The 19,305-nt window shown below is 44.0% G+C and overlaps 1 protein-coding gene across 11 annotated transcripts in view; it reads left to right on the top strand.

The window, feature by feature from the left end:
* TRIM9 (tripartite motif containing 9) overlaps positions 1 to 8,473 on the top strand; it is a 141,992-nt gene extending 133,519 nt beyond the window's left edge. For 6 of the 11 annotated variants that reach the window (XM_073609990.1, XM_073609991.1, XM_073609992.1 and 3 more), the window contains 4 exons: positions 398 to 421; positions 2,221 to 2,524; positions 5,310 to 5,472; positions 7,563 to 8,473. In XM_073609990.1, the coding sequence (XP_073466091.1) occupies positions 398 to 421; positions 2,221 to 2,524; positions 5,310 to 5,472; positions 7,563 to 7,628 (557 nt within the window). In that variant the 3' untranslated portion in view covers positions 7,629 to 8,473. Of the gene's footprint in view, positions 1 to 334; positions 422 to 2,220; positions 2,525 to 5,309; positions 5,473 to 7,562 lie in introns of all 11 variants that reach the window. The other 5 variants (XM_073609996.1, XM_073609999.1, XM_073610000.1 and 2 more) reach the window with 2 other exon arrangements.
* The last annotated feature ends 10,832 nt before the right edge of the window (positions 8,474 to 19,305 follow it).

Raw genomic sequence — 19,305 nt, 5'->3', positions numbered from 1 at the left:
TATTCAGTTGTGCAGTTTGGTAAGTTCTGTGTTTGTGCCTTACCTAGTGAACATATTTTGGACTATTAGTGAACATTAGCATGCTGATAACGCCCTTCAGACCTTCAACTCGGCCTGCAGAATAAAAACTCTTATGGCAAAACAGATTTAACTAGCAGTGCCAGCTTAGCACAATGATAGGTTTGCTTAAGTAAAGCAGAATTGAAAATTGTCATTTTGAGAAACATAAAAGTGAACTAATATATTTTCCTAGAGTTCTTCTGTATATCAACATATCTGAATTTTAAAATAAAGTAGTGAATCTGTGTGTTGTCGATCATACCTTTTTACTTAGTTGATAACCAACCAGGAGTACCTTTCTTCTACTCTGCACGCTGTTCATATGGAAAACCAACAGTTGACATTAAAAAACTGGTGGCAGGTACTGTATGAACTAAAAAGCAAAGCATGTAAAGCTGAACTGCATTTGGATTGCATGTAGTGACGGCGCTATTAGCATGCTGATCTTTTATTTAACTTTTTTCATGGTTTCTTCTGTCGAGTTTTATCTACATTCTCAATCTTTATTAAACATTTCCAGATTCTTAAAGAGTCAATCTGCCCCATGTTATTTCAGATCTTTTTTTTTGAGGACCCTGAATAGAGTTCACAGCTCCAACTACTTTCTGTAGCCACTAAAATCACTCATAGAAAAAAAAAAGGCCTGACATTAGAGCAGCCTTTCTCAATCTTTCCAACACAGAGGAACCCTTGAAATAACTTTCCAGTCTCAGGTAACCCCCTACTAAAAATGATTATATCTACAACTCATGATACTTTAGTGTGATGGTCAGTGGGAAGGATGCTCCTTAGACTTGTGGTCGGTAGGATGGATTACCCCCTTACAGATTGCTAAAAAGATCAATGGTGTCAATGGGAACTCATCTGAGAGGCAGAAATTGCTCATTGATCACGGAACCCCTAGCAACCTCTGCAGGAACCCTAGTTGATAAACCCTGCATTAGACCATCTAAAAATGTTGGTACTTATGTTGAACTCATGGCTTCCATGCTTTCTGAATCACTGACCCTGAACATGTAGACAGAAACCAGAGTACAGGTGCTATTTGGCCAATATTACGTAGCTACCCTGCCAAAATTATTGAGTTTAGTTGTTTCCAGACAACTGTACTGTTCGTGCAGCATTACAAATACATTTTAGACAATTGTGTACTTCAAACCTTGTGTCAACAGTTTGGGGAAGGTAGTTTTCTTTGGCTGCATGAATGTGCCCCTGTGCACAAAGCCAGCTCCATAAAGAGATGGTTTTGTGTGGAGAATTCAACTGGCCTCCCCAGAGCCCTGACTTCAACCCTACTGGACATCTCTGGGATGAAGCGGTGTCAAGAAGTCTCAGCTCACACGTTGTATTGAATCCTTTAGGAAGTTAACAAAACTCCAGCGGTGTCATTTTTCAGTGTGGTAAGCTAGGAATGTAGTTTGGGCAAAAAACAAAAAACTAATTTATTATATTCAAAGCTAAGCAAAACCCTTTTTTACTAATAATTAAAGAAAACATGAGCTTTGCCTAAGCTTATCAAAGGAACAGATTTGCTTGATTGCCCCCCTTTTCTAGCAGCACATGTCCACCTTTCCTTCACTCCATCACCGCTCATTTCAACTGCCAGGAGTAAAAAAAAATAGCCAATGCATCCAGATATAGAGGGCCATGAGACCCATTCCACATGACAGCACTGGTACTTAGTGATTGGCACAGACTTGTCACATGGGTGCGGAAGAGTCCTCAGCCCCTTCCCTTCTTCACGTCTGGCAGCTGAACAGAGAGGTGCAAGCATAAAGGAATGAGTAGTACATGCTAAGCACATGTTCAGTTTACCCTCAGCCTGATTCCTAAAATTAACCCTTGATATGTAGCAGAATTAAACAGTGGAAGGTGCAAGTTCCTCAGACATAAGAGTAGTAGATGCTAACACACTGACAACTATGGGCTTCCAGCTGTAGAACGTCACAAACATTCAAAAGAATGCATAAAAGACCCCTCAATGTTTTTTTGTATCATTATTGATCACGGTCTATTTTTTAACACTTTTGCTATTTATTTGCACTCTGCTTTGCACGACTGCACGTATAAAAATATGAAAATTAGTGTAGAATCAGTTTACACTGTAGTATACAGAAGGTTAATAATCAACTGAACAATGTTCATTGTTTTCCTTGACAGTGGCTTGGTTTGCGTTTGACCCTGGTTCCGCCCACTCTGACATCATCTTCTCTAATGACAACCTAACCGTCACATGTAACAGCTACGATGACAGGGTGGTGTTGGGCAAGACGGGCTTCTCCAAGGGAGTTCACTATTGGGAACTTACCATTGACCGGTATGACAATCACCCAGATCCAGCCTTCGGCGTGGCTCGTATAGAGGTGATGAAGGATGTCATGCTGGGAAAGGACGACAAAGCGTGGGCTATGTACGTGGATAATAACCGAAGCTGGTTCATGCACAACAACTCCCATACAAACAGGTAACCCAACTTCTATTGTCATAGGGCTTTATTTTTGCGAGAAAGGTAATACTCTTGTCTTGAGTTATAGGCTGCCTACTAATTTCTTCTTTGGTCTAACAGGGTAGTTAAAGTAGAAGTAAACCCAATCACAGAAATCTCATATAAACCTTAACATGTTAACCTAATTTCAAAGGTCCTTTTTGCTTCCCAAGCTTTGTGTGCTCATCGGTGGACCCAGGACCAGCATAGCGGGTGCTGCTGGGTAGAGGGATGGGAGACCAGCAAATGCCCATTTGCTGACCTCTCCTTCCTGTTACTGACCTGAAAGCGACATAAAAAAAATCTCACTGCCCGGTCCTCATATCATACTGGATGTGAAAGAAGGTAATGGAACATGATCTGCGTTCCATTAGCATCATTGGAGGACAGGTTAAGCTTTTAGACCCCTGGTGTCTCATTAGCGTCAACCTGTAACCAAAAATGGATCATACAGGGGACTTTTTTGTTTCCTATGTGGTATGAAAAAAAAATTTTTGTCAAATATATATATATATATATATATATATATATATATATATATATATATATATATATATTTTTTTTTTTTTTTTATGTAATATTTTTTTACTTCCACCACCCAGACACAGTGCCTTTAAAAAGTATTCATACCCCTTGACATTTTCCACATTTTGTCCATTTACAACCAAAAACATAAATGTATTTTATTAGGATTTTATATGATAGACCAACACAAAGTGGCACATAATTGTGAATTGGAAGGAAAATGATAAATGGTTTTCAAAGTTTTTTACAAATATATATCTGAAAAGAGTGGTGTGAATTTGTATTCAGCCCCCTTTACTCTGATACCCCTAACTAAAATCTAGTGAAACCAATAGCCTTCAGAAGTCACCTAATTATTAAATAGAGTCCATCTGTGTGTAATTTATTCTTAGTATAAATACAGTTGTTCTGTGAAGCCCACAGAGGTTTGTTAGAGAACCCTTGTGAACAAACAGCATCATGAAGGCCAAGGAACACACCAGACAGGTCAGAGATAAAGTTGTGGAGAAGTTTAAAGCAGGGTTAGGTTATAAAATATATCCCAAGCTTTGAACATCTTATGGAGCACTGTTCAATCCATCACCCGAAAATGTAAAGAGTATGGCACAACTGCAAACCTACCAAGACATAACCGTCCACCTAAACTGACAGGCCGGGCAAGGAGAGCATTAATCAGAGAAGCAGCCAAGAGGCCCATGGTAACTCTGGAGGAGCTGCAGAGATCCACAGCTCAGGTGGGAGAATCTGTCCACAGGACAATTATTAGTCGTGCACTCCACAAATCTGGCCTTTATGGTAGAGTGGTAAGAAGAAAACCATTGTTGAAAGAAAGCCATAATAATAAGTCCTGTTTGCAGTTTGCGAGAAGCCATGTGGGGGACACAGCAAAAAAGAAGGTGCTCTGGTCAGATGAGACCAAAATGGAACTTTTTGGCCTAAAAGCAAAACGCTATGTGTGGCGGGAAACGAACACTGCACATCACCCTGAACACACCATACCCACCGTGAAACATGGTGGTGGCAGCATCATGTGCGGATGCTTTTCTTTAGCAGGGACAGGGAAGCTGTTCAGAGTTGATGGGAAGATGGATGGAGCCAAATACAGGGCAATCTTAGACAAAAACCTGTTAGAGTCTGCAAAGACTTGAGACTGAGATGGAGGTTCACCTTCCAGCAGGACAACAACCCTAAACATACAGCCAGAGCTACAATGGAATGGTTTAGATCAAAGCATATTCATGAGTTAGAATGGCCCAGTCAAGTCCAGTCCTGAATCCAATTGAGAATCTGTGGCAAGACTGTGGCAAAGATGAATTGGCAAAAGGTTCACTCTCTAGATGTGCAAAGCTGGTAGAGACATCTCCAAAAGGACTTGCAGCTGTAATTGCAGCGAAAGGGGGTTCTACAAAGTATTGACTCAGGGGGGCTGAATACAAATGCACACCACACTTTTCAGATATTTATTTGTAAAAAATTTTGAAAACCATTTATCATTTTCCTTCCACTTCACAATTATGTGCCACTTTGTGTTGGTCTATCACATAAAGTCGCAAAAAAATACATTTACGTTTTTGGTTGTAACATGACAAAATGTGGAAAATTTCAAGGCGTAAGAATACCTTTTTTTGATCCATCCCCACGTACATGCATGTACGAAAGTAAATGCATGCATCGGGGGCAGAAAACATAGCTTGCCCTACACATGTTACATATCACCATGCATGCAAGTGTGAGAGCAATAATTTGAGGGCCATTATTCACAGTTAGTTCTAACCTCATGACCTGCAGGGGATTGTGTGTTTCCTAAACTCTTGCGCTACCACTTTTTTTATTCTCTAGGGTGTCTGCTTTTAAGAATATATACAGTATAATGTACTTTTTCAAGCCAAAAATATTTTTTTAAACATGTAAACAAAAAAATGCAAAAACAGCTCTAGTAGTAAAAAGGTTAAAAGAAAAAAGATAAAAATAAAAGTGTTTTTTTTTTGTTTTTTGTTTTTTCAAAAATGGCAGTTGTTTATGACACAAGGTGCTCTAGCAAACTAAATGCCATTCAATTAGGGTTAACATCAACTTTAAACATACATTATATTTTACAGTAACTATTGCTTTTTTGTATCTCACAAAGTTCCTGAATGGTGCCTATTCACTCCTGGAATATTACTGATACTTATTGCCAGGTAAATTCTCATGGTGAAATTGACAAGTCAGACAAATCTGTTTTTGTGTTTTAATACAGGACTGAAGGGGGTATCACAAAAGGTGCCACGGTTGGGGTCCTTCTAGACTTCACCAGGAGGACCTTGACTTTCTCCATCAATGAAGAGCAGCAGGGTCCTGTGGCATTTGAGAGCATGGAGGGATTGCTCTTTCCTGCTGTCAGTCTTAACAGGAATGTGCAGGTATGATTCATGCTTTGAACTGTCTGTATTTAGTGGGTCCATGGTATAGTTATCTATGCAGTCTTTCATCATATTTTTATATGTTTCATTTTAAAATTGAACCTGTGCTTTGCCCAGGAATGACAAAGAAACAAATTCACTTGTGCAGGTTTGATTTTAATAGTTTTCAACATACACAGGGCCTATGGGATTAGTTGTTATATGGAAGGAGGGGCAGCAAGAATCACCCATGAATTTGTGAATATATGGAATGGGGAGTGCAAAGAATGGCATATCAGAGTAGTGATTATATGGAATAGGGAGTGAAGAGAAGGACCTATGAGAGTAGTGATTATATGGCATGGTGAGTGCAGAGAAGGGTCTTTGGGAGTAGGGATTATATGGACTGGGGAGTGCAGAGAAGAGTCTATAGGAGGAGGAAATGTATGGAATGGGGAGTTCAGCCAATGGGCTATGGGAGTGGGGATTATATGGAATAGGGAGTGCTGAGAAGGGCCTATGAGAGTAGGGATTATATGGAATGGGGAGTGCAGAGAAGGGCCTATGAGAGTAGGGATTATATGGAATGGGGAGTGCAGAGAAGGGCCTCTAGGAGTAGTGATTATATGAAATGGGGATTGCAGATTGGGGCCCATGAGAGTAGGAATTATATGGAATGGGAAGTGCAGAGAAGGGCCGATGGGAGTAGGGATTATATGGAATGGGGAGTACAGAGAAGGCCCTCTAGGAGTAATAATTATATAGAATGGGGCGTGCAGGGAAGGGCCGATGGGAATGGGGATTATATGGAATGGGGAGTGCAGAGAAGGTCAGTTGGGAGCTGTAATTATATGTAATGAGAATTCCAGACAAGTGTATATGGGAGTAGGGATTATATGGAATAAGGAGTGTGGAGAAGAGCTGTTGGAGTAGGGATTATATGTAATAGGGGGTGCAGAAAAGTGCCTATAGAATAGTGATTATGGAGAATAGGCAGTACAGGGAAAGGCCTGTTGTAGTAGAGCAGTGGTTCTCAACTCCAGTCCTCGGGACCCACCAACAGGCCAGATTTTAAGTATTACCTTGGGGAGTTGCAGACTAGAATACTGCAATCACTGAGCAGCAAGTGATATCACCTGTGATGTATTTCAGTTATCTTGCAAACCTGGCCTGTTAGTGGGTCCTGAGGACTGGAGTTGAGAACCACTGTAGTAGAGAATAAATAGAATGTAGACTGCGGAGGAGGGAATTGGAATAGTGATTGTGTAGAATGTGGACTGTATCAGATTAATCATACTATGGAATTGAGACTGCAGAGAAGGGTCTATCAAAGTTGTCAGTGTTAGAATAGTGAATGCAGAGAAGGGAATTGACAGGATATAGAATGGGGAGTGTGGAGAAGCGTCTATCAGACTTGTCAGTATATGGAATAGAGAGTGCAGAAAAGGATCTATGGGAATAGTCAGTATATGAAATGGGGAGTGCAGAGACGGGTCTGTCGGGCTTGTCGTTATATGGAATAAATAGTGCAGAGAAGGGTCTATCAGAGTTGGCATATTATAGAATGGGGATTGCGAAGAATGGTCTATCGGAATAGTCAGTATATGCAATTGGGAGTGCAGAAAAGGGTCTACCGGAATTGTCAGTACATGGAATGGGGAATTCGGAGAAGGGTGACCTAATTGTTGCCATGTATGGGGAAAGAGGTGTGTATGCTGGGGTGGGATATAGAAAGAGGACCAATGGATGTTCTACAGTGGGATTTCGATGGACTGGAGGCAGACTTACCCCTGTATAAGTGAAAGTGGCACTTAGGCTAAAATTTAGTTGAGGACAATTGTGATCTACTGGTCAGTCACACAAGGAGGAGGGCCTGGGCAGCAGAAGGAACAGGAACCTGGACAAGAGGGGCGACATTTACTAGAACTAATCCCCTATAGTTCCCCCCTGCAGCAGCTGAAAGCCAGCTTCTCCTCATCTTCCTCCCGCCTTGCTAGTTAATTAAAAAAAAAAAAGGGGGTGCCGAACCCTGGTGATCTTTGACCTTCTTCATGTTGTTCAGGTACGTCTCTGCCTCTCAAAGGTTTTTTGCTCTGTTCTCTCTATTATAGGTGACACTCCACACTGGTTTGCCAATTCCTGGATTCTACACATCTCGAGCCTCTATACAGTCTTAAAAGTGTAACAGAGATGGCTTTTTCTTTTTTTTTTCCCCCCATCAATCATCACCGTGGACTCCATGCAGCAAATATTTCTGTGCTAAGGATTCTGGGAAGGAACCTAAGTTATTCCATGAGGTCTGGCTCTCTATCAGTGCTGTGTTCCCTTATCAGCCTCAAACCTCAGGCCAGCCGACTCCCAGACAGCTTTGGTCATTATCGTCGGGTTTATTTATTTCATTCTTTTCCTTGTTTCTGTGGACTCCTGACTGTACATAGACATTGTCGCTGTTACCATTGGCCTATATGCTGCTGCTACAACTCCGAGAACCCCCAAAAACTGTAACACAAAGTCAGTTATTTAAGGCCTCGCAGTAAAGTAGATGTCTTCATAAAGGACAGCGGAACCCGTCATAAAGTTTTAGGTTGGTCTACAAAGAATGATGTAAAGCCAGCCTGGTCGAATGCCTTGAACTTGAAATCAGGATCATCTTCTATCAAGGTGATCTATCTGAGCCTGCAAGAAAGACTGGTTACTTCTTGTATATATTCTTTTATTTTGCTCCCACAAAGAATGTATGGTGATGTTCCTATACAACTGTATCAATGGTGCTTGTTACATTAGAAAGTTGCATTGTATATCAGATTCCTATAGATGGCTTTTTTTTCTAATTATATAAGAATGGTCTTAAAGTATTACTATTTTGGAAACTTTTCTGTGATTTTTTTTTGGGTCGAAGATAATTGTCATTAGACACCCGCTTAGGGAAAATGCGGCCTGGGGACGCCAAAGTTCCTAAACATTTAAATGGATGTTGAAATGTTAAACGCACATTGATTCAAAATAAAATTCTTCACTATTAGGGGTCAGGTGTGGTTTAGAAAAGTCTCGATGATTCTTATATTTTGTAGATGAATGAAGAAATCACAAGTATACCTTTTAGCGTTTATCAGAAGAGTTGGCACATTATGTAAAATCTTTATCTGAGGATTGTCATTTCGGCCAAATCTAGCCAAAATTATATTTTACCTTTTTTTGTTTTGGATAGAGGTGGGAAAGTACGAACCTCTGCCAAGCTTTTATCTCTTCCAACGTCTAATGAGAGTGTTAAACAAAAGATGTGAGAGGTCAAAAAATAGTAATAATGATATTGGATTATAACAAGACAATATAGAACATCCAACATGTTTTAGGAGCTCAAAGACCTCTCCCTTCTTCAGGGCTTAGACGTTCTAAGTAAAAAGCTGGCCGTACGCTAGTAGAATTTAATTTTAAATCTTTCATTTTAGGAACGTTCTTTCAATTTAAAAATCAAATGGGGTCGAATGACCAGAATGACTAGAACATTTGAAGGAGCAGGATGGATTTTAAAATGAATTTGTAAAATTCTATTGATTTCAAAATTGAAGGCAAACTAAATTTTGAATGACATACGTCAAGTCCTCAAATACACTAAGAATTTTTTGTATGAATTGACAGATATTCATGCTAATACAGAAATCTACTAGTGGATGGAAAAAATAGGCATATCCTGTATCAATGTATTGGCAAAAGGGCTAAAAAGAAGTTTTGATCATTATAAGTTATACTACATGCTACAAATTTTTGGGTTTAAAAAAAAAAAAAAAAAGACATACTTACCTGCTCTATGCAAATATATTGCACAGAGATTTCCCTTACTTTCTCTTCTGACAGTCCCCCGCCAGCGCTGTCAGCTTCTCCTTGCACCAGGTGCCTCCTTAAGAGAGGAGCTCCAGTTGGTTCTCTAAAAATGAAAAGTCATCAGCTACCAAAACTGTAGCTGTTGATTTTTAATAATCAGCCACTTACCTGTCCCAGGATCCAGCACTGTGCTCACCCGAGTGGACACCGGGGACTGTCCTTGGTCTTTTATGCCGGCATTTAAACTGTAGGAACCCAGCTGTGACAGCTTGCAGTTTTACAGTCGGGTGCCTACTGCGCATGCACAAGCCACACTGTGCATTGTGAATGGTCCTACACTCTTCTGGGACCTGTGACATGAGGGAGGGGGCGGGGGTGGGTCGGACAGGTGACGGGGAGAAGAGGGAGAATGCATTGGGGGTGGGTAGGACAGGTGATGGGGAGAAGATAGAAAATGCATTGGGGGTGGGTAGGACAGGCAGTGGGGAGAAGAGAGAGAATGCATTGGGGGTGGGTCGGACAGGTGATTGGGAGAAGAGAGAGAATGCATTGGGGGTGGGTAGGACAGATGATGGGGAGAAGAGAGAGAATGCATTGGGGGTGGGTAGGACAGGTGATTGGGAGAAGAGAGAGAATGCATTGGGGGTGGGTAGGACAGGTGATTGGGAGAAGAGAGAGGATGCATTGGGGGTGGGTAGGACAGGTAATTGGGAGAAGAGAGAGAATTCATTGGGGGTGGGTAGGACAGGTGATTGGGAGAAGGGAGAGAATGCATTGGGGGTGGGACGGACAGGTGATTGGGAGAAGAGAGAGAATGCATTGGGGGTGGGTAGGACAGGTGATTGGGAGAAGAGAGAGAATGCATTGGGGGTGGGTAGGACAGGTGATTGGGAGAAGAGAGAGAATTCATTGGGGGTGGGTAGGACAGGTGATTGGGAGAAGAGAGAGAATGCATTGGGGGTGGGTCGGACAGGTGATTGGGAGAAGAGAGAGAATGCATTGGGGGTGGGTAGGACAGGTGATTGGGAGAAGAGAGAGAATGCATTGGGGGTGGGACGGACAGGTGATAGGGAGAAGAGAGAGAATGCATTGGGGGTGGGACGGACAGGTGATTGGGAGAAGAGAGAGAATGCATTGGGGGTGGGTAGGACAGGTGATTGGGAGAAGAGAGAGAATGCATTGGGGGTGGGTAGGACAGGTGATTGGGAGAAGAGAGAGAATGCATTGGGAGTGGGTAGGACAGGTGATGGGGAGAAGAGAGAGGATGCATTGGGGGTGGGTAGGACAGGTGATTGGGAGAAGAGAGAGAATGCATTGGGGGTGGGTAGGACAGGTGATTGGGAGAAGAGAGAGAATTCATTGGGGGTGGGTAGGACAGGTGATTGGGAGAAGAGAGAGAATGCATTGGGGGTGGGACGGACAGGTGATTGGGAGAAGAGAGAGAATGCATTGGGGGTGGGTAGGACAGGTGATGGGGAGAACAGAGAGAATTCATTGGGGGAGGGTAGGACAGGTGATTGGGAGAAGAGAGAGAATGCATTGGGGGTGGGACGGACAGGTGATTGAGAGAAGAGAGAGAATGCATTGGGGGTGGGTAGGACAGGTGATGGGGAGAACAGAGATAATTCATTGGGGGTGGGTAGGACAGGTGATTGGGAGAAGAGAGAGAATGCATTGGGGGTGGGTAGGACAGGTGATTGGGAGAAGAGAGAGAATGCATTGGGGGTGGGTAGGACAGGTGATTGGGAGAAGAGAGAGAATGCATTGGGGGTGGGTAGGACAGGTGATGGGGAGAAGAGAGAGAATGCATTGGGGGTGGGTAGGACAGGTGATGGGGAGAAGAGAGAGAATGCATTGGGGGGGTAGATAGGACAGGTGATGGAGAGAAGAGAGAGAATACATTGGGGGTGGGTAGGACAGGTGATGGGGAGAAGAGAGAGAATGCATTGGGGGGGTAGATAGGACAGGTGATGGAGAGAAGAGAGAGAATACATTGGGGGTGGGTAGGACAGGTGATTGGGAGAAGAGAGAGAATGCATTGGGGGGGGGTAGGACAGGTGATGGGGAGATGAGAGAGAATGTATTGGGGGTGGGTAGGACAGGTGATTGGGAGAAGAGAGAGAATGCATTGGGGGTGGGTCGGACAGGTGATTGGGAGAAGAGAGAGAATGCATTGGGGGTGGGTAGGACAGGTGATTGGGAGAAGAGAGAAAATGCATTGGGGGTGGGTAGGACAGGCAGTGGGGAGAAGAGAGAGAATGCATTGGGGGTGGGTCGGACAGGTGATTGGGAGAAGAGAGAGAATGCATTGGGGGTGGGTAGGACAGATGATGGGGAGAAGAGAGAGAATGCATTGGGGGTGGGTAGGACAGGTGATTGGGAGAAGAGAGAGAATGCATTGGGGGTGGGTAGGACAGGTGATTGGGAGAAGAGAGAGGATGCATTGGGGGTGGGTAGGACAGGTAATTGGGAGAAGAGAGAGAATTCATTGGGGGTGGGTAGGACAGGTGATTGGGAGAAGGGAGAGAATGCATTGGGGGTGGGACGGACAGGTGATTGGGAGAAGAGAGAGAATGCATTGGGGGTGGGTAGGACAGGTGATTGGGAGAAGAGAGAGAATGCATTGGGGGTGGGTAGGACAGGTGATTGGGAGAAGAGAGAGAATTCATTGGGGGTGGGTAGGACAGGTGATTGGGAGAAGAGAGAGAATGCATTGGGGGTGGGTCGGACAGGTGATTGGGAGAAGAGAGAGAATGCATTGGGGGTGGGTAGGACAGGTGATTGGGAGAAGAGAGAGAATGCATTGGGGGTGGGACGGACAGGTGATAGGGAGAAGAGAGAGAATGCATTGGGGGTGGGACGGACAGGTGATTGGGAGAAGAGAGAGAATGCATTGGGGGTGGGTAGGACAGGTGATTGGGAGAAGAGAGAGAATGCATTGGGGGTGGGTAGGACAGGTGATTGGGAGAAGAGAGAGAATGCATTGGGAGTGGGTAGGACAGGTGATGGGGAGAAGAGAGAGGATGCATTGGGGGTGGGTAGGACAGGTGATTGGGAGAAGAGAGAGAATGCATTGGGGGTGGGTAGGACAGGTGATTGGGAGAAGAGAGAGAATTCATTGGGGGTGGGTAGGACAGGTGATTGGGAGAAGAGAGAGAATGCATTGGGGGTGGGACGGACAGGTGATTGGGAGAAGAGAGAGAATGCATTGGGGGTGGGTAGGACAGGTGATGGGGAGAACAGAGAGAATTCATTGGGGGAGGGTAGGACAGGTGATTGGGAGAAGAGAGAGAATGCATTGGGGGTGGGACGGACAGGTGATTGAGAGAAGAGAGAGAATGCATTGGGGGTGGGTAGGACAGGTGATGGGGAGAACAGAGATAATTCATTGGGGGTGGGTAGGACAGGTGATTGGGAGAAGAGAGAGAATGCATTGGGGGTGGGTAGGACAGGTGATTGGGAGAAGAGAGAGAATGCATTGGGGGTGGGTAGGACAGGTGATTGGGAGAAGAGAGAGAATGCATTGGGGGTGGGTAGGACAGGTGATGGGGAGAAGAGAGAGAATGCATTGGGGGTGGGTAGGACAGGTGATGGGGAGAAGAGAGAGAATGCATTGGGGGGGTAGATAGGACAGGTGATGGAGAGAAGAGAGAGAATACATTGGGGGTGGGTAGGACAGGTGATGGGGAGAAGAGAGAGAATGCATTGGGGGTGGGTAGGACAGGTGATTGGGAGAAGAGAGAGAATGCATTGGGGGTGGGACGGACAGGTGATAGGGAGAAGAGAGAGAATGCATTGGGGGTGGGACGGACAGGTGATTGGGAGAAGAGAGAGAATGCATTGGGGGTGGGTAGGACAGGTGATTGGGAGAAGAGAGAGAATGCATTGGGGGTGGGTAGGACAGGTGATTGGGAGAAGAGAGAGAATGCATTGGGAGTGGGTAGGACAGGTGATGGGGAGAAGAGAGAGGATGCATTGGGGGTGGGTAGGACAGGTGATTGGGAGAAGAGAGAGAATGCATTGGGGGTGGGTAGGACAGGTGATTGGGAGAAGAGAGAGAATTCATTGGGGGTGGGTAGGACAGGTGATTGGGAGAAGAGAGAGAATGCATTGGGGGTGGGACGGACAGGTGATTGGGAGAAGAGAGAGAATGCATTGGGGGTGGGTAGGACAGGTGATGGGGAGAACAGAGAGAATTCATTGGGGGAGGGTAGGACAGGTGATTGGGAGAAGAGAGAGAATGCATTGGGGGTGGGACGGACAGGTGATTGAGAGAAGAGAGAGAATGCATTGGGGGTGGGTAGGACAGGTGATGGGGAGAACAGAGATAATTCATTGGGGGTGGGTAGGACAGGTGATTGGGAGAAGAGAGAGAATGCATTGGGGGTGGGTAGGACAGGTGATTGGGAGAAGAGAGAGAATGCATTGGGGGTGGGTAGGACAGGTGATTGGGAGAAGAGAGAGAATGCATTGGGGGTGGGTAGGACAGGTGATGGGGAGAAGAGAGAGAATGCATTGGGGGTGGGTAGGACAGGTGATGGGGAGAAGAGAGAGAATGCATTGGGGGGGTAGATAGGACAGGTGATGGAGAGAAGAGAGAGAATACATTGGGGGTGGGTAGGACAGGTGATGGGGAGAAGAGAGAGAATGCATTGGGGGGGTAGATAGGACAGGTGATGGAGAGAAGAGAGAGAATACATTGGGGGTGGGTAGGACAGGTGATTGGGAGAAGAGAGAGAATGCATTGGGGGGGGGTAGGACAGGTGATGGGGAGATGAGAGAGAATGTATTGGGGGTGGGTAGGACAGGTGATTGGGAGAAGAGAGAGAATGCATGGGGGGGGGGGTAGGACAGGTGATTGGGAGATGAGAGAGAATGCATTGGGGGTGGGTAGGACAGGCAGGGGGGAGAAGAGAGAGAATGCATTAAGGTAAAAAAAACAGGCATGGCAAAAATTAAATTATACTTCAATCATATTTCACATTATATTTCAGCTTTAAGCAACTTTATCATAAGAACCATTGATCCATTTTTATTCTGCCTCTGGTTTGGAGCAAGTATGTTGTAACATATTTAGGTTTTTATTGTGGTTTATGTCCCTTCTGGGGAGATTTCCCCTCACTTGCTGTTCCATGGATGTACTGGAAAGTGAGAAAATCTAACTAAAGTTAGACCTCATTCACACCTGCATACTGATCCACACGCCCTTGCAAAGTGTTCAGCCGCCTTGGATGCACAGGTGTTCCATTCAGGGGCGTGCAAGGCAGTCTGTTGACATCAATGACAGGTGGATAGCTGCATGGACCTCCACATGCATTCTGAAGTGTACATACTGTATGTGCATGGATCAGGATGGAAACAGATTGGGATCTAATCTGTGCTTTGGACACTCATGGAAATGTGCTTCAGAATGCACATGGCGGTCCATGCAGCCATCCACTTATCACTGATTTTGACGCACCTGAATGGAACACCTGCACATATTGGACAGCTGAAGAAGACTCTGCACGTGGGCATATGCATCAATACGCCTGTGTGAATGAGGCCTAAAGTGAAATCTCACCTTATACACCTGTCCGTGGAATATACCCAAACCCATGCTCCCCTCCTGACTTGCTCCTTTCATTTCCCTCCGGACAATCTGGATGCCGGCTATCACAGCCCTTCCTCACTCTTTGTCCGAAATATAGAAACTGTAAGCTGCACTCCAAAACTGAGCTCTTCATACTTGTATTTAATGATTGTAAAAAAAGACTGCAAATTATCATGTCTCCACCCAAAACCAACTCTGACGCATTTCACCACTGCTGGCCAGCTGTGGTGAAACGCGTGATGGTCAGTTTCGGGTAGGGACATGATTGTATGCAGTTTTCATTGACATTCATTAAACACAAGTAAAAGGAGCTCAGTTTTAGACTGCAGATTATATTTTCCATATTTCTGTCCCCAGAATAGGTGTCCCAATTTAAAGATTCCTCTTCTGCTTCTATCAATTGTAAAGTTTTTTTTATTTCCTTTGACTTATTATGCCAGTGACAACCGTCACCAGGACAAAAAGTAACAGTGAATCAACGACACCCAGGCACCAACAAAAACATGACAGCGGTCTTAATTCTTCCCCACTCTAACGCTCTGGGAAATATCTGGAGTTCCACTTTAATTTTACCATTTTTAATGTAGATTTCTGAATTTAAAGAGTTATGTCGTATGGGATAATGTCTCATCCTTCATCTCTTCAAAGCACAACCTCGGTCTCTAGAAACCACAATCATTATTTTAAGGCTTTGTTCATGTAGACGGTGAAATGGGTGATCACCTGTCTGATGCATGGCACAGGCCACTCTAACCTGCGGTGTGAACTGGCATTTTAAAGGATAAAGGTAAAGGATATGTTTTGTGCATTCAGATGCTGGCACCTAACAACTGGAGGGGTTTGAAAACTGAAGTCACAAACCCATCACTTGTGTTAATAAAGCCTGGAATTTCCACAGTCCTCTGCTGCCCTCCAATGGCAGTTTGGCATATTACAGTCACATTTCCTATCAGTAATCAATTAACTAACCATAGCAAAGCATCTATATATTACCTTCCAGTGGACAAAGTGTGCCAAATGTATAATCCATAGAAGTCTTAAATGCTCATTTACTTTGAACTTTTGTAAAAACTTTATAGAACCTTAGATAGATGTGGGATCTATTTTCAGGAAGCTTATAATACGGAAAGTTTCAAAACCAGAACGTCTAGAAGATTAATTATTTTTCTTTTGCAAGATTGCCAGACAAAGAAATAATTATCGATACATTTTTTTCTGCAGAAATAAATGTCTATTGTTCTATAAAATCGTGTGCTGTTTAAAGGGAGGCTATAGTCATTTCACAGTTTGTAGATGTGGGTTAGATCTGCTTTATGAAAACAATGTTTTCTAACATTTTGCTTCTCTGTAAATACATGGAGGCATCCATATTTGCTTATGACATACAGTATGCAGCCTGTGGTTTCAGCATAGTATTGCTGCACTGTGATTCTGCTGTACTGTTTTTTGGTTATTTTAATTATTTTTAATCTCAGCAGCTAGATGCAGATCACAGTCCATAACATACATTTGCATATTCAATACAGTCTTGGAAACATGGTGGGATAAGCATGCAAAAAGTAACATCAAAAGTTAAAGTAGGATAAAACATATAAGGACTCCAAGTATGTCATTGCTTTAAAAAAATACACTGTAGTTTCCCTTTAAAGATTGAATGCAACCTAGAAGAGTTGCCAACAGGGTGTCAGTTTGCCAAATTATTCTGATTACAAGCCGTCTGCAAAAGTTTACTTTTTTTAATATCTTTTCATTATGAAAGTAGAGCCAAAATATGAAGGTGGAATTTAATTACATACAGTGTTGAAAGGGAATCCATTTCCGCTATCATTCCAGTTAGCAACAGATCAGAAAATAGGAGATGGATTTTATTTAATGATAAAACAAACAAATAATATACATTATATGGCCAAAAGTATGTAGTCATCCCTCTAAATCAGGGGTCTCCAAACTTTCTAAACAAAGGGTCAGTTTATTGTCCTTCAGACTATAGGAGGGCCGGATAGAATAGATAGAATAGAGACAGCGTGGTAATGTCATCAGTTGCATTTTCATATCTGAATCTCTTTTAGCAATCTTTCAAACACATTGGGCCTGATAAGCTGTCAGCCGTTGGACAATAAAATAGCACGGGTCGTGACATTTTTACTAGTGCAACCATCAACAATGGTTCACAATGCATGTTCCTATTAAATTCAACATGTGCATCAGAAATACGTAAATCCCTATTTGCGAGATTTCAAAGAAATATCACCATTTGTGTGACATATACCGTATTTATCGGCGTATAACACGCACCGGCGTATAACACGCACCCCAATTTAGGAGGGAATTTTAAGGAAAAAAAAACTTTTAGGAGGGAAGTTGAAGGGAAAAAAACTTACATTTAAATTCCCATCATTGCAGCCTTCTCAGTGCAGCCTTCCCCAGTGCAGCCTTGTCAGTGCAGCCTTGTCAGTGCAGCCATGTCAGTGCAGCCTTGTCAGTGCAGCCATGTCAGTGCAGCCTTCCCCAGTGCAGCCATGTCAGTGCAGCCTTGCCCAGTGCAGCCTTCCCCAGTGCAGCTTTCCCCAGTGCAGCCTTCCCCAGTGCAGCCTTGCCCCAGTGCAGCCTTCGATCCCTGTCCCTGCCATCCTGGGCTTCAAAAATCGCGGACCACGATTTGAAAATGGCGCCGCCGGCGCCGAAATACACAGAGCCGGTCCTCGGCTCTTTCCGGCGGCTCTCGTTCACTTTCGGCTCCACTCGTAGTCCCGAGCGGAGCTATCCGAACCTAACGAGAGCCGCCGGAAAGAGCCGAGGACCGGCTCTGTGTATTTCAGCGCCGGCGGCGCCATTTTCAAATCGCGGTCCGCGATTTTGAAGTTGTAACAGCTCCGGATCGCAGGGGATCGGCGTATAACACGCACCTGCGACTTTCCCCTGATTTTAAGGGGAAAAAAGTGCGTGTTATACGCCGATAAATACGGTAATTTAAATGGTTGCATGTTTTTTGAGCGCAAAGAATTTGTGCATTGGTGCGCCAGGAAGTAGGTGGTGCAGGACTCCTTATAAACTATGGTCACTGCAACATAATAGATCAGGGTTTGTCAACCAGGGTTCCCTTGAACCCTAGAGTTCCTCCAGAGGTTGCTAGGGGTTCCTTGAGCAATGAGCAATTTCTGCCTCTCAGATAAGTTCCCACTGACACCAATGATCTTTTAAGCTATCTGTAAGAGGGTAATTCTTCTCAATAACCACAAGTAGAAGGAGCATTCTTTCCACTGACAATCACACTAATGTATCATGAGTTGTAGATATAGTCATTTTTAGCAGGGGTTCCCTGAGACCTGGGAGTTATTTTAAGGATTCCACTGTGTTAAAAAGGTTGAGAAAGGCTGTAATAGATTGTTACAATTGCTACTTTTTTTGTGACAATTTTGAACATGATTTCCCTGTCACAATTTCTTACCCTGCACCACCAATCGTGTATGGAAACTCAAGTCCCTTTGACAATAATGGGGTCATCTGCTACTTCATCTTTGTAATTTATTGTAGATCAAATTTTGGATGTCGTCTGTCCTGGGCCTTAAGCCTAGTATACACTGGTAGCTTTTTTTTGTTCAACCAGCAGTCTGAACGAAAAAAAACTGAAGAGGTCAGGTCGGAGCCGCTGTACTAACTATCCGAGCGCTGATCGGCAGATCTTTTGCAGTCATGCTCCTTTGACAGAAGCCGGCCAAACTGGTTGCCGTACACACGGGCCGAATGTAAGTCGGTTTCTATTGAACCGGCCGATGCCTCCCGGCCTTCGGCCCATGTGTACTAGACTTTAGTCCTGGATTGGGCCCAGTATCTGGTGGGGTTTTAAATCATAATGCTCCAGTATTTGCAGGGAGTTACAAACACTGGAAGCCTTCCTTGTACACAGGAGCTGTAAGATGGGGCCTTCCAAAGTGCATAAGTGACATCAGTGAGGCTGCAGTTTGAGAGATAATCATTCTACTCCAGCGACAGCTTAATAGTACTTTGAACGTTGGTACTTTTAATTTATAGGCCCATCACCGGGCCTCCTGCCTGAGCCAAATGCTCAATGCACACACGTGGTCAGAGGTGCTTTCACTTTGCTTTGCACTATGTTTGGGCGCTTAGGGTCCCTGTGACGAGGTCAAAGCTGTGGCTTTTTTTTGCATGCCCCTCTAAGTTGGATCCCACTGGAACCATGGAACAAAATATGTAGACACAGGGGTTGAATTCACTGTGCACCCAGTGCTTATGTGTATATAAATAAAAATTCTTACGTATCTAATGTTGAATAAAGACACATGTCCATCAAGCAGGGCCTTCCTCTACTGTGTGTATTAAACCTGGGGTAATAATAACAAATGATGGCAGAGTTGAGAAAACATAAAGATGGGAAACTGCTAGGCACTGAACATGTGGTCCCTGCTTATGTACAAGAT

This window comes from Aquarana catesbeiana, linkage group LG13 (assembly GCF_042186555.1).
Source record: "Aquarana catesbeiana isolate 2022-GZ linkage group LG13, ASM4218655v1, whole genome shotgun sequence".
Classification (NCBI taxonomy): domain Eukaryota; kingdom Metazoa; phylum Chordata; class Amphibia; order Anura; family Ranidae; genus Aquarana; species Aquarana catesbeiana.
Note: the sequence above shows the minus strand (reverse complement) of the source record. Positions and strands in the feature narration are given on the sequence as shown.